Source organism: Acipenser ruthenus, chromosome 26 (assembly GCF_902713425.1).
Source record: "Acipenser ruthenus chromosome 26, fAciRut3.2 maternal haplotype, whole genome shotgun sequence".
NCBI classification, from domain to species: Eukaryota; Metazoa; Chordata; class Actinopteri; order Acipenseriformes; family Acipenseridae; genus Acipenser; species Acipenser ruthenus.
In genome coordinates, this window is record NC_081214.1 from 8,003,668 (window position 1) to 8,017,522 (window position 13,855).

The 13,855-nt window shown below is 44.6% G+C and overlaps 1 protein-coding gene across 1 annotated transcript in view; it reads left to right on the top strand.

The window, feature by feature from the left end:
- Positions 1–11,866, top strand: part of LOC117430579 (GAS2-like protein 2A) — a 28,008-nt gene extending 16,142 nt beyond the window's left edge. The window contains exons 5-6 of the mRNA XM_034050751.3: positions 1,354–1,648; positions 8,079–11,866. Of these exons, the coding sequence (XP_033906642.3) occupies positions 1,354–1,648; positions 8,079–10,014 (2,231 nt within the window). The 3' untranslated portion in view covers positions 10,015–11,866. The remainder of the gene's footprint in view (positions 1–1,353; positions 1,649–8,078) is intronic.
- Positions 11,867–13,855: the final 1,989 nt, after the last annotated feature.

Sequence of the window (13,855 nt, forward strand, 5' to 3'; positions counted from 1 at the left end):
CAACACGTTTATTTATTTGTTTCTCACTCGGGTGCGCATTGGCCCTAATGTACCGATAAATTACATTATTTGAGGAAAAAATAGACTGAGCAGCAGATAGGTGACTCCCTAAGCGCATTCTGTCAGTATCCTTGTTCTGATAAGTCAGCCACCGTGTTTTAAATCTGTATTATATATCTATAGTTATAGCCTGTGTAAAATTAAACCTTCACAGCATTTGATAGTATTGAGATCAAATGCAAAACCTGTGGGTGAGGCTTGTCTGACCCGCTGGAAACTACAATGTGGAGGTCAGGATTGAGCCACTGTTGAAGATTCAAGTGACTCATTTAACAAATACTGTACCTGGGCCGTGTAGGCTGCTGTGGGAGCCTTCAAATGATATATATATATACACACCCTAGTGCTGCTGATCGATGATTCCACAGTGGCCAATTAGCACCTACTCTATAATTATGCAAATAACCCCCAAGGTAAAGAGTTGATTGAGAAAACAAGCGCCCAACATTAGAATTGTGACTCTGTTCTGTGCATGAGGTGACATCACTGCACAGTATTAGATGAACTGTCATTTAGACAAGCCTGTGATTATTTTTAATAAGTGATTTATACAGTACACACAAACAGTGAGGATAAATATCTCGTGGCAACAACTGCAGCAGCACTCAGAAACAATGACAACTAACAGATCTTACAAATGCTGTGTTTGAAACAACAACCAAATGGCTCTATTATATCAATCTGTTGAAGCGAAGAGAGAAAGCACTAGTGCTGTATGTTTATACATTGCAAGATATATTTCTTGGTCCTAAACATTTGCTCCACTTCTTGTTGTTTACCATTGAGGAGGTAAAATGAAGATCTTCTATCCCACCTGATTGTTCTGCTTTGCTAGAAAATAATATCTGGAATACAACTGCACTTGACAGAGTTATCTGAAAAATACTGAGCATTTTCACATTCTTATTTATTCCCTGTGTGTCGAATCCTATGCAGGCTCTCTTTGTAGGCTCAGTTTAGAGTCAGTCTATCCAGCTTATATTCATTTTGTAACGTGAGCATCTATTTTCAACAGCTTCAGTCTTCAGGATGCTGTTTAGCATTCTGAGATAAAAAGAAAAGAAGATATTGTTTAAAGATGGCAAAATTAAAAAAAATGGATGCAAAGAACAACGAAGGACCTTAAAATTTGCAAAATTGTACAAGAAAAAAAACACTATTTGGGCTACCACTGAAGTCATATATTTCAGGGGTAAACCAAACTACAAAAGCCCCATCCCAAGTCTTGTGACCACATTCAATCCTTGCTGTTCGAGGGTCTTGAATAGGTTTCCCCTCTGTTTCTGTTTTTAGCTCACAAACAAGCAATGAGGTTCGGCAGCCCTCAGAGGCCGGTGACCCCGGTGACCCCTGTCCACGAGATCAAGGCCCGGCTGACCCCCAGACAGGAGGGGCACGGCAAGCCCCAGAGCATGCTGCTGCTGAGCCGCTCGCAGAGCCCCATGCCCGCAGTGGAGTGGACACCCTCCGCACCCTCCAGGGGGCTCAGGCTGAGCAGCACCAGCAGCACCAGGCTCCCAGCCTCCTCCCCAGATGTGAACGGACACAACACTGGCTTCAGGACCCCGGGGGACACAGCTCCGACCCGGTCAGCTTGCATTCTTTTCATTTCATTTTGTTTCATTTTATATGTATGTATGTATGTATGTATGTATATGTATGTATGTATGTATGTATCACCCACAGGTTCACTCCTACAGCGAGTGAGACACAAAACTCACCCACAGGTTCATTCCTACAGCCTTTATAGGCACCCTTAATTAAACCCAGGTGTTTTACATGAACTTCCTGATAGCCAGTCAAGCCCAAAGGCTCTTGAGAAATATCATTTTTACAATCAGTATTTGCTTCCTTGGACTACATTGGATAAAAACTTGTGTAATTCTCGGGCCTATGTATTTCCCCTCAATTACCTTCCCATACACTTTACCACAGTGTGTGTGTGTATGTATGTATGTATGTATATATGTATGTATGTATGCATGCATGTTTGAAGCCTGTAACACAATGGCAAGGCACGTTTGCCCTGATTATAATGAAAAAGCACTGCGCCAACGGGAGCAAACTGCCTTTGCCCTGGAATGAGATTTTGGTGACATGCTTTGCCCGTCTCTTTTTATCTGCGTCAGTACCGCTGGTCGGCTTACCTTTCAGGGTGTGGCCTCACTTGCATGTTAGGTTTGAGTGATTTTGATGTCGGCACAGACAGGGGCGACTGCTTCTCAAACTAACCAGTAAGGAAGGTTTATCTGAAACACAGGCGATGTCGATCCCATTACGAAAAGGGAACAGCAAGTGGTGAAGGAGTGAGGGAGCGAGGGAGCGAGGGAGCGAGGGAGACAGAAAACACACATTTTCCAACACAGTTTTCTATGTAATATTTATTATATCTTTCCCATGTGATATAAATCTATATTTTTCAGAGCAGCCCTAGTTAACAAAGACATGTTCCACATCCCAGTTCACACAGCTTTATTATTTGAAATATTATACAGAAATGTAAATAACATAGGAAATGTGTGTTTTGTGTCTCACTCACCACTTGCTGTTCTCTTTCATAAAAGGATTGACAGCTCCTGTGTTTCAGATAAACCTCCCCTTACTGGTTAGAGACACAGTCCCCATCTGTGCTATCAGCAAAATCACTAATTAACATGCAAATGAGGCCACACCCCAAAAGATATGCCGAGCACTGGCACTAATGCAGATGGAAAAGGACGGGGCACTGCTCTTTCTTCATTAATCAGTGCTAACAGAATTGCACCAGCGCCCAGCTCAAATCCCCCTCAAAATCACAGAGGGCGCCACAATCCAGCACAAGTGTAAAGCACTTTGTCCTTACATTTGTGTTTTACCACGTTTCCTCAAAATCAGCCCCTAAATGTCTAATCGAAAAATGCATATTCAAATCTACTTTTTTATAGGAAATGTATGGGGTCGTTTAAAGGTAAACGACTGAAAAGTTAAAATATTTAGTGTATTAATTGTAGATGTACAGCAATGAACAGGAGTTCAGTGGTGCTCCAAATGTTGTTCATTTAAAGCGATGCTGGAGCAGGTGTTGCACCTGTGTAATGGAAAAGCTTTGAAGTCCTTGAAACCCGGATTATACACATCAGTTGTGGAGCCGGGGAGTTGGCAGGTCAGACTTATCCTGTTCACTAGGGCTTCTTTCTCATAAGTCTTTCTGTCAAAGCTTGTCCTGGGATATATAATGATGGATGAGTTCATAGAATCAGAAGCTTTCTCTGATCCCATTGCAGCAAAGACGTTGAAGAACTAGATCATGAAATAGAATGATTGTGTACAGCACGGCAAAGCACTGGGAGCCTCACTGGGCACAATGTAGACAGGAAATGTTTAGGTGGGCTCTTATTAATCTCATAGTTAATCTGCTTCAAATTGCTATGCAATATATGTACTGTCCAGTCATTCAAAAAATAACCTTAAAAGAGCCATACTGATGACAGGACAAAAATATATATAACTATATAAATCATGATTGTCTTTATATCAGGTTTAAATCTCAAAACTAGAGCAGCATTCATGTTTAAACCGCATCAAGGTAATTCATGCAGAATTTCAAACACTTTGACAGCTGGATTTAAACACTCAAATCAGGAATTCGAAACTCCAGTTGCCTTCATAATGACAAGACGTGCTTCTCAGAAACGATTAAACCAGAAATCAGTTTAATAAACATTTGAAAATGAAAAGTCTTACCAAATTCCGTTTCAGGTCATCTGTCCTTGACAAATACCTTTTAATAAACAGGGCCCTTCTGTCAGGCTTGTAGCTACGGACCCACTGAGATTTAATCTCTTCGGTTATGCTTTCCTCAAAGCTATTCACGTCACTCAAAGACATTGTGGCAATGTGCCCCGCCCCTGTGTACATTTCTGTGTTGTATGTTGCGTGTGGTGTGTTAATGTTGGTGTATAGGCATTGGTACACAGGATATAAATGGGTGTGTGCAGCACGAGTTATTTAAAGTGTATAATTGTATTTAGGCACGGGATTGCACATCAATTCACGTGCATTTAAAGTATTTAATATGTGAGCACGAGGTTGCACATAATTAATTCACGTGCTGGGATTCAAGTGAATAATTAATTGGTAATTGAATCCCGGCACAATACATTATATATAGATGCACGTTTTACTCACTCGGGGTTGGGTGTTCGGTGAGTAGTGAACAGGAGAGAGAGGAGGAGAACTAAAGTTAAATAAAAAGATAACAATTGCTATCGCGTGCTGGTAGGACCAGCACGATACTTGTTTGTTTATTTAAACTCGCCGTGTTTGTGTGTCTGTCCGTCCACCGTTTGTTAATGTTAGTCCGTTTTGTTTGTCTATTTATTTTGGCGTAAAGTGCCGTGTCCTGTCTTGTTTTGTTCAACCTTTTTATTTATATGTTTATTAAACACTGAGCACTGCCGCAACTCAGTTTCACCTCATCTGTCCTGTCTCTGTGTATTCATTTCCTGGATCTGACAGCACCACTCAGCCAGCCGTGTGACATATGGTGTCCTGCGTGGGATAACAGAGCCTCCAAGCGTCAGACCAGGAGAGGTGTTTTTGTGTTAAAAAAATCAAAAAACCACAGGACTGTTTAAAAAAAAAAAAATGGGAAAAAACAGCCTGAAGAAGCAGTAACAGCAGAGCAAAGGGGGAAAGGAGGAAGCAGGGCTGTGGTGTTTTGCCTGTGGTAAAACCTGTCACATCACCATGCACTGCTCCGTCCATGTGGCTCTTCGGGCACTGTCCTGAAAGATGGGATGGGGGGAAGACACTGAGGAGTGGTTCCGCCGGAAGGCTAGGAAGCCAGGACCCAACCGGCTGTCATTGCCGTTGTGCCCCCTCTGCGAGGGTAAGCATTACTTTGCCATCTGTCCCTTCCGCAGTTATGAGGAGGAACTAGCACCTGAGTGGGAGGAGCCCGTGCATCCAGCGTCCAGACGGGGGGACCGCGAGCGTCCAGCGCCCAGACGGGGGGACCGCGGGAATCCAAAGCCCGAGAGGCAGCTGTTCCCACCTCCACCAGCAGAGCGAGAATGCCTGCTGTTCCCACTTCCACCAGCAGGGGGAGAATGCCTGCTGTCCCCATCTCCACCAGCAGAGGGGAAATGCCTGCTGTCCCCATCTCCACCAGCAGAGGGAAAATGCCTGCTGGTTTGCCCTTCAGAGGCAGAGCCGCACCAGGCCCCTGCAAGAGAGGGAGAGCAGCACCAGTCCCCTGCAAGAGGGGGAAACTACACGCTGCTCCCACCTTCGTCGCCAGGAGACTACACGCTGCTCCCACCTTCGTCGCCAGGAGACTACACGCTGCTCCCACCTTCGTCGCCAGAAGACCTGTGCCCACTGCAGCACTTTCGCTGCCGGAAGTACTGTGGCCGGAGCCCCACAAAGGGGAGCTGTTGGCTTTGAAGAAGGGGGAGGAGGTATGGAGACCACCAACCCCAGCAGCAGTTTCGCTGCCGGAGATCGTGGCGGAGGTCAGGAGACCTACTCCCACTGCAGCACGTGCGCTGCAGGAAGTACTGTGGCCGGAGCCCCACAAAAGGGAGCTGCTGGCTACGAAGAAGGGGGGAGGTCAGGAGACCACCCCCCAAGCAGCCTTTCCGCTGCCCCGGCTTAAGGAGTCAGTCTGGGAGCTGTCAGCACGTCTCCTGACAGCATGGCCAGTAGCAGCCTGGCTACTGGCAACATTGCCACCAGTGGGCCCCTTGAAGCGTCCGGTTCTGGCCCAGGACTTTGTGCTGGACTTTTGGGCTTTTAAGGGGGGAGGTGGCCGTTGAGGCCATGTGTGCTGCGCACAAGGGGGGGTATATGTGGCAATGTGCTCCGCCCCTGTGTGCATTTCTGTGTTGTTTGTTGCGTGTGGTGTGTTAATGTTGGTGAATAGAGATGGCTGCACGGGATATAAATGGGTGTGTGCAGCACGAGTTATTTAAAGTGTATAATTGTATTTAGGCACGGGATTGCACATCAATTCACGTGCATTTAAAGTATATAATATGTGAGCACGAGGTTGCACATGATTAATTCACGTGCTGGGATTCAAGTGAATAATTAATTAGTAATTGAATCCCAGCACAACAGTATATATAGATGCACGTTTTACTCACTCGGGATTGGGTGTTCGGTGAGTAGTGAACGGGAGAGAGAGGAGGAGAACTAAAGTTAAATAAAAAGATAACAATTGCTATCGCGTGCTGGTAGGACCAGCACGATACTTGTTTGTTTATTTAAACTCACCGTGTTTGTGTGTCTGTCCGTCCACTGTTTGTTAATGTTAGTCCGTTTTGTTTGTCTATTTATTTTGGCGTAATGTGCCGTGTCCTGTCTTGTTTTGTTCAACCTTTTTATTTATTTGTTTATTAAACACTGAGCGCTGCCGCGACTCAGTTTCACCTCATCTGTCCTGTCTCTGTGTATTCATTTCCTGGATCTGACAGCACCACTCAGCCAGCCGTGTGACAGACATGTACTTAAAAAAGGCTTAATCATATATATACACGCTTGGATGCTGCATTGGGAAAAGACAAGTTGGTAATCAATTACTTGAGCAATATAACTGTGTTGCCCTGACTTTAGCTTCACTTAAAACCAGAAACAAAGTGTCAGCTTTGATATACTGGGAGCAGAGACAAGTTCTGGCCTGCTTTCAAAGGTACTGCAGCCGCTGAGCTTGTGTTTATTTGCATATATCAGTGAGCAAGATAAGATATTATGTAGAGAATAATGCACGGGGTAGTGTGTGATATGAGAATGTAATTCAATTCTCATTTATCACACTCTGCCGCTTGCAGTATTTTTTATAATCTCTGCCAGTTCTAAAGTCCTGTGTTGCTTGTTGCCAGGGGCTTACTCGGTTTATGTCAGTGAGTTATTAGACAGAGAGTGCATTAAGAACTTTATAAAGACTGTCATTTAAAATAGTATCAACTTTGATAACATGAACACAATTAAAAAGCAGGTTTGCCTTATGTGAAGACAGAATGAAACCTGCAATAGTAACTGTGTTAATGAGCGCGTGTTTCTAGTAATAACCATCCGCTGCTTACGAGAAATAGCAACTGGATGAGGCCATTGAAAACATTGCTCCCCAGCTATTCTGAATAAAATACTCACCCATTCAATCTGCATTGGTAGTGAATGGATCATATTTGGGGTGCCACTGCACTGAAACAGTGCCTGACTGAGCCATATGTGAAAGTGGGGTGTCAATCATATGTTACGACATGCCTTATTGGCACAATTATCCAATAAGGACGTAGATAACATGTTAAACAGCCAATCAGAAAGACTCAATGGTGAGCACTACAGGTCCTCCTAATTCGCTAAACACTGGTTAGACATATACCCGTCGGTAATAGGAATTGTCAGAGAAGGTGTTACATGAGTCGTTTGGGAATTCAAATTGTGATGGAAGAGATGTTTGTTTCTAAAATGCGTAAAGCGCTCAAAACAATTAAACAACGCTACAAAGAATTTGAGCATGAGGGGATGTATGCAGCCGACAAAATAATGATGTGCAGATTCTGCAGCTGTCGGCTGGAATGGTAGTTGAGCTTCGTTAAGCATTAGCTGTTTATTCCTTTTGGGGAAAATATGGCTTGTTTACTTATATTTTGTATTAGTATGCTAATTCTTTGCTTTATTTCAAGTGATGCAAACTTTGCACTGGAGCAAATGCTGTTTTGGTTTTGAATAAATTTGAATGAATGAATCTGCTTTGCTTAGTGTTTAAATAGAAACCCCAAGCCTGTATACTGCAGCCCTGCTTCAGTGCAATGGGATTGAAATACAATTCCTATCGTTTTTTTTAATGGGTAGATTGCTGTATGTGCAACTATTATGACAGCCTCACAATGTTTCCGACAAGGAATATTTATTAATGAAGATGTAGATAAAGGCTTATCAATGAGACTTTGGAGTGCTATATATCTTATCTATGACTAATACATCTTTTAAGTTCTGGATGATCTTACAGATTCCTGTATGTGTAATTCCAGGGTGACGGAGCGATCTGCCACTCCCTCTCGCAGACAGCTCTTCAGTGAAGGGCAGGCTGGCTCCCTCCAGACTGCATCCACTAGAACTGGGAGAGACAAGACCAGGACCCCCCCCAGCCCTGGACTTGGGGGCAGCCTCCCCAGACACGGCCACCCAGCCAGCGGGCCTCGGCTTGAGGCCCAGCGCTCCAGAACCCCGCTGGGCTTTCAGAGAACCGAACCCATTCCCCAGCAGCAGCAGAACAAGGACAGCAGGCTGGCTCAAACCTGGACCAAGTCCCAGTTCTCAGAATCCAAAACGAAGCAAACCCCCAATAGGAACAATGTGGAGTTACCAGCTAATAACCGCAGCAGACCCCCCACCCCTTCGTCAAACTTTCACATAATGGGTGGGCTGACGTCAGGCAGGCCTTCAACGCCTAATCGGTGCCGGAGCCCTACTAAGCAAGTTCTCCCAAAACAAGAAGTGAAAGCCAGCCCTCAGACTCAAATCAGCGCCAACACAGTCAGGGCCTCTAGTGCTATAACCCGTTCTCAGAGTCCGACCAAGCAGGTCACCAGTAAAACAGTCAGTCATCCCCAGAACAGACCGTCCACTCCGCTCGGCAACCCCAATATTGGGTTCAGAGATGGTAGAAAAACCCCGGTCAGTGATGGCAACCCGAACCCCAGAAGAGGGTTGAGTGTTCCGAGGCAGAACACTCTCCGCTTTGCCAGCCTGGGCAGTATGATACGCATCAACGTGACCGAACCGGGTGATATGGATGATGTTTTCCAGCAGGGGCAGGCCTTTGAACGCCTGAACAACAACCATAACAATAATACCAACAGGGCTATGAACAGAGACAGGGAGACGGTGGGGGAGATGGAGAGAGAGTGTCTCTTTACCCCTCCACCCATCGGCCCTGAGCAAGAGTCTGAGTTGTACAGAAGCCTGGAGGATGAGATCTTGTCTAACATGCAGATTTTGGACATTGACTCGGATGAAAACAACAACACCGAGGATGCTGATTCAGAGATTCCTCTGGGACAGGATTCAACAATACAGGAGCTCTCCTTGGCTTCTAGACTGTCTGTCCTTACCTCCGTTCCCTCTGCTGCCCGCAGCCAGAGGACGTCCACCTTCAGTGTTTCTTCAGCTGAAGGGTCCAGAACTCCCCAAACTGAGCCCAGCTTTGATGCAGTTATTGCTGAATTATCCAGAGGCCAACTACCGCTCAATAAGGTGGATGTAGAAAGCTGGGTGGCAAAAATCCCACCCAAACCCATTGGCCAGGTAGACCCAGGAACAGCAGCTTTCAGGGAGACCAGGAGTATGGATTCTGGCAGCCTGAATGTTGCGCAGCCTAACAGGATGGGGTCTTGGTCTTCCCTCGGCTCCAGTGTAGAGTCCAAAGAACCTGCTGAAGCTGGGAGGCCAGATCACCAAGATCCCATAACCAGTGGACCTCTCATGAAGGTCAAGTCCATGGACACCCTCAATGGCTCCAGTACGGCTTCTTCCGGGTCTCCAGGTCCTCTGGTGAAGGCCAGAACCCCATCGTTCAAGCAGAAACGGGGCTTAAAAAAGCCAGAGAGAGTGCCGTCTATCTACAAGCTGAAGCTTCGTTCCAAGATCAGGCCCAGACGGGACACCAGGCCAGAGAAAAAGCCATCAAAGATCCCGACCCCGGTGTCCTACAGACATGCTCGGAGCTCAGGAGCCGACAGGACATCAGAGGAAGCCCAGAGGAAGTCCAGTTCCAGACACTCAGTTCAGGTCTTGCAAGGCTCCCAAAGCTCCATCCCGACTCTCTACTCCACTGAAGATGACCTGGGATCCGAGGAGGATGTCTGGCCCCGCAAACAAAGCGTCTCTCCTGGGGCCAAGATTTCGGGAAGGAAAGAAGCCTTCCAGGAAAGAACAGGGGATGGGGATGAGGAATCCTGGGTTTAGTTCAACCATGTGTGTCATTTACAGATGTTGGCACAATACTGATTGAACTGTGCAGATGCTATCTGGTTAGGGGTTAATTTGATAAACCTAAACCCCACTGGGATCATTTAAAGCATTTTGCTGCATTGGGAAGTTACCCTGGATTGCATTAACAACTTATCCATGTGGATTCCCTGGTACTGTAAAATGCTAAAATCCTGCTTTGGTTTATCCCAGCAGGTTATAGGTTTATCAAATCAAGCCCTTAGTTAATTCAACTCAGAGCAGGGCAGAAATATTGCAGATATAAGCTATGCACTAAAAAGGAATGGGGCATTCAAAATGCAGATCTTCTTTTTTACATGCTTTAAACAAGAATGTGTCAGTATGAATAATGTGTCTTTAAAAACCTGAAACCGCACTGCTGACAGCCTAAGCCAGTTTAAGCGGATGTGCGCGTGTGTCCCGTGCCCTAGTTCTGTAATTCATCAGTACTATAGTAGGTGATATATAATAATTCAGTCAGGAAACTCATGCGATTGACTCTACTATATTATACATGTTTTACACTACATTCTTTAGCCTGGTCTTTCGAGGTACCCGTCCGTAAGTTACCTTGCAGATAAGTGGAGAGGCTGATAGTAGGGAAGCCACGCACAGGGGGGCAGGATAGCTGCCCTCCCCGTTAGACGAAGCCAAAAAGCAGGTGGAGGCTGAGGAGGAGGAGGCGAACTCTGGTGCACAGCGGGGATGTAATGGATTGAGGTAAGATCCTTTCCTTGACGATTATTGTTTATCAAAGGACAAATTAGATACTAGCTATTCGATTGACTATTTGATCTGGTATTGGAAGCACCTAAAATTTGCTTTGTGTTTTTTGTCATTTGATCTAAGGTTAAAGTGAGCTCCCTGCCAGAACCACCAGATTGCTTAATTTCCCTAGCCTAGGAGTTTGAATCCAGCTCAGATTCTAATTAAAACTCCACATTTTATACAATTGTCAGTCTCTGCTTGAGAGAGGCCCAGGACAGGCAGGGGGTGTTCAGGTCAGGATTGAGGTGCTCTCTCATGCGAATATTGATTAAGTTCTTTAGGTCCTTAACTTTTGATGAGCACTAAATTCACCAATTAAAATGTCTGAAGAATAAATCCCTTCCAAAGCAGACTGGAGTCTTAAAAATATCCCTGGCAGGGCACAGCCTCCAAGGCTAGTCTATTTATAGTGCTGTTTGGGCTGCTGTCTTCTAATTCATTATGTGCAAAGTGTGCTAATCTAGTGTGCTTCATGAGCTGCATGCCTTTGCAAACCAAATGGGAAATCCAAATGAAAAAAATACCCAATTGTCATGAATTGCAGTGTTTTGCACACTTTGAAAGTTTGCTTGTAAATTATTGTATTTCTAAAAAAAATCCTGATTAAAGTGCTGCAGGATGCACCCTACAGCTTGGAGATCGCCAGTCTGAATCCAAGCGATGCCACTACCGACCCTGGACGGGAGTTCCCAGGGTGCAGCGCGAAATTGGCCAAGCGCTGCCCGGGTGGGGTATGGTTTGGTTGGCTGGGGAGTTCTTGGCTCACTGCACACCAGTGACCCCTGTGGCTGAGTGCTCGTCTCTCCCGAGTTAGTTTGGGGGTTGCAGTGGTGAGCCAGGTTGAATAATAATTGGACATTCCAAAAATTAGGAGAAAAATTACATTGTACCCTCCAGAAATATTATCTTGGCAAGATATATAATGAACTTGCCTGACAGATATGTCTTGATATAAATGGTTTTCTGTATTAAGATAATACTTTTACATGGAGAGAGGTGTATGCAAGATATATTATTTTAGTAAAATCATTTTTGCAATAATAAAGTATTTTTTTAACGATGTAAAAGAAATGGCCTGTTTCTCTCTCTCATGGATAAAACATGCATGTTCATGGAGTTAACCCAGTTTTCTAACTCCTTACCCCACCAAAACAAATGGTGTAAAAAAAGGTTGTATTAACCTGACACATTCATTTACGTTGTGTAGCTAATATAGATCAAAGATTACGTAACTAGTGGTCAAAATAAAGGCATTGCCTTTTTATTAAATGGAATACAATTGGATAAGTGGTTATACCACGGTGGTGTTATACACACACACATACAGTAGAACAGATAGCCAGCTCCTTATATGCCTGGATGCTCAACACATGTTTAAAGCACATTATCAAGGTATACAGTGTGCCTAAGAATGTCCTTACCTTAAGTTTCATCCCAATTTGATAAGCAGTTCTCTAGAGACTAATGCAAATTCAAAGCAACCTCTATATGACCTCCCTGTCTCCAGTTGCCTGGGTAATAAGGGGCATGTTTTTTTAAAGCTCTGGTTATTACACTCTTGATGGGATTAGCAGTGCCTGAGCAGAGGAGGAAGGGCAGCTTTGTCTTCAAGAAACACGCTTTCATAACAGAGCGCTTGAATAAGAAGTGCTGGATTTGCCTCTTGTCAAACTACTCGAAATCCAATTATTATTAATTATGAATTAGTCGTTTAGCAGATGCTTTTATCCAGAGAGACTCACAGAGAGAGGAGGTGCTATGCATCATAACTGCTGCTGCAGAGTCACTTGCAATAGGACCTCGGTTAGGGTTAGGGTGACAGGACCTCGGTTTTACGTCTCATCCAAAGCTGAGCTCGTGTCTCCCTTTAACCTGCAGGGGAAGGCAGAGGTGGATGTGATTTAAATGCAATTAAACCAGGCTCTGTGTTTTGCATTGACAAGGCAAGTGTGCAGGACAGCCAGACTGTCTTTGCAGTGGTGATCTCTGGGGGGAGGCGAGTGTGCGATGACACAGGGTGTTCAGAGTCAGAGTCTCTTACTGGAAATCCAATCTGCCAGGCGCTACACTACCCTGCTGGCTGGACGCCTGAGCCTGCTCACTGGAGGAAGCACATTTCTGTGTCTTCTTTTGTTTATTTTTAAAGATTTGCTCATTTTATACATTTTAAATTGTCAGGTCTTATTTTTCAGTTATATCCCGTTTGCAGAGGCACAAAAATAGGCTATTGAGAGTAAGAATCGGGTAATAAAGATATTTTTAATTGTAAGTAGAGAATCGGCTTACGCAATTAGGACCATATTTTACTGCAAGGTACTAGAATCTGGGGGTGTACAGACAAACTTGTACTTCCATACATACAGATCCCACGCTTTACACATCTCGAGATCCACTTATCCTATTGTATCCATATATCAAGCTGTCCATAAGTACGTGTCACACTTCCACAAATCACATTGTAATCAAATCAACCACAAATCACATTGTAATCAAATCAACCACAAATCACATTGTAATCAAATCAACCACAAATCACATTGTAATCAAATCTGACCTAAAGTTATTGAAGATCTCATATATATATATATATATATATATATATATATATAATGGGTCGCACAAGACACACTGTCAGTACATCTCTATTGTGTCACACCATATCCGTGCTATCATATCTATTTTTTTCACTGGCTGTGCTAATGTTATTGACTTTGGTAGTTGCTTAATCAGGGCGTTTCATTTTTTAAACACAGTAACTGACCAATTCATCTGCTAATGCTCCTGTGTGTGTTGAAACGTCCTGCTCCAATTAAACCACCACTGCTGACATGCATTGCTGTGTGGCCTGTATGCTGGCATTGCTTCAGGTACACACAGGCCAGAAGTGTACAAGCTGTACAGCCTCCCCAATGACTAGAACATAAGCAATGCTCTGTCATCATCAGACTTACAGCACAGTCCACCTGCCCCTGGCTCCCCTGCCTGCCTGCCTGCCTGCCTGCCTGGCGTCCCAGCACCACAGTAACAGAAAACCTGAACAGAACTCAAA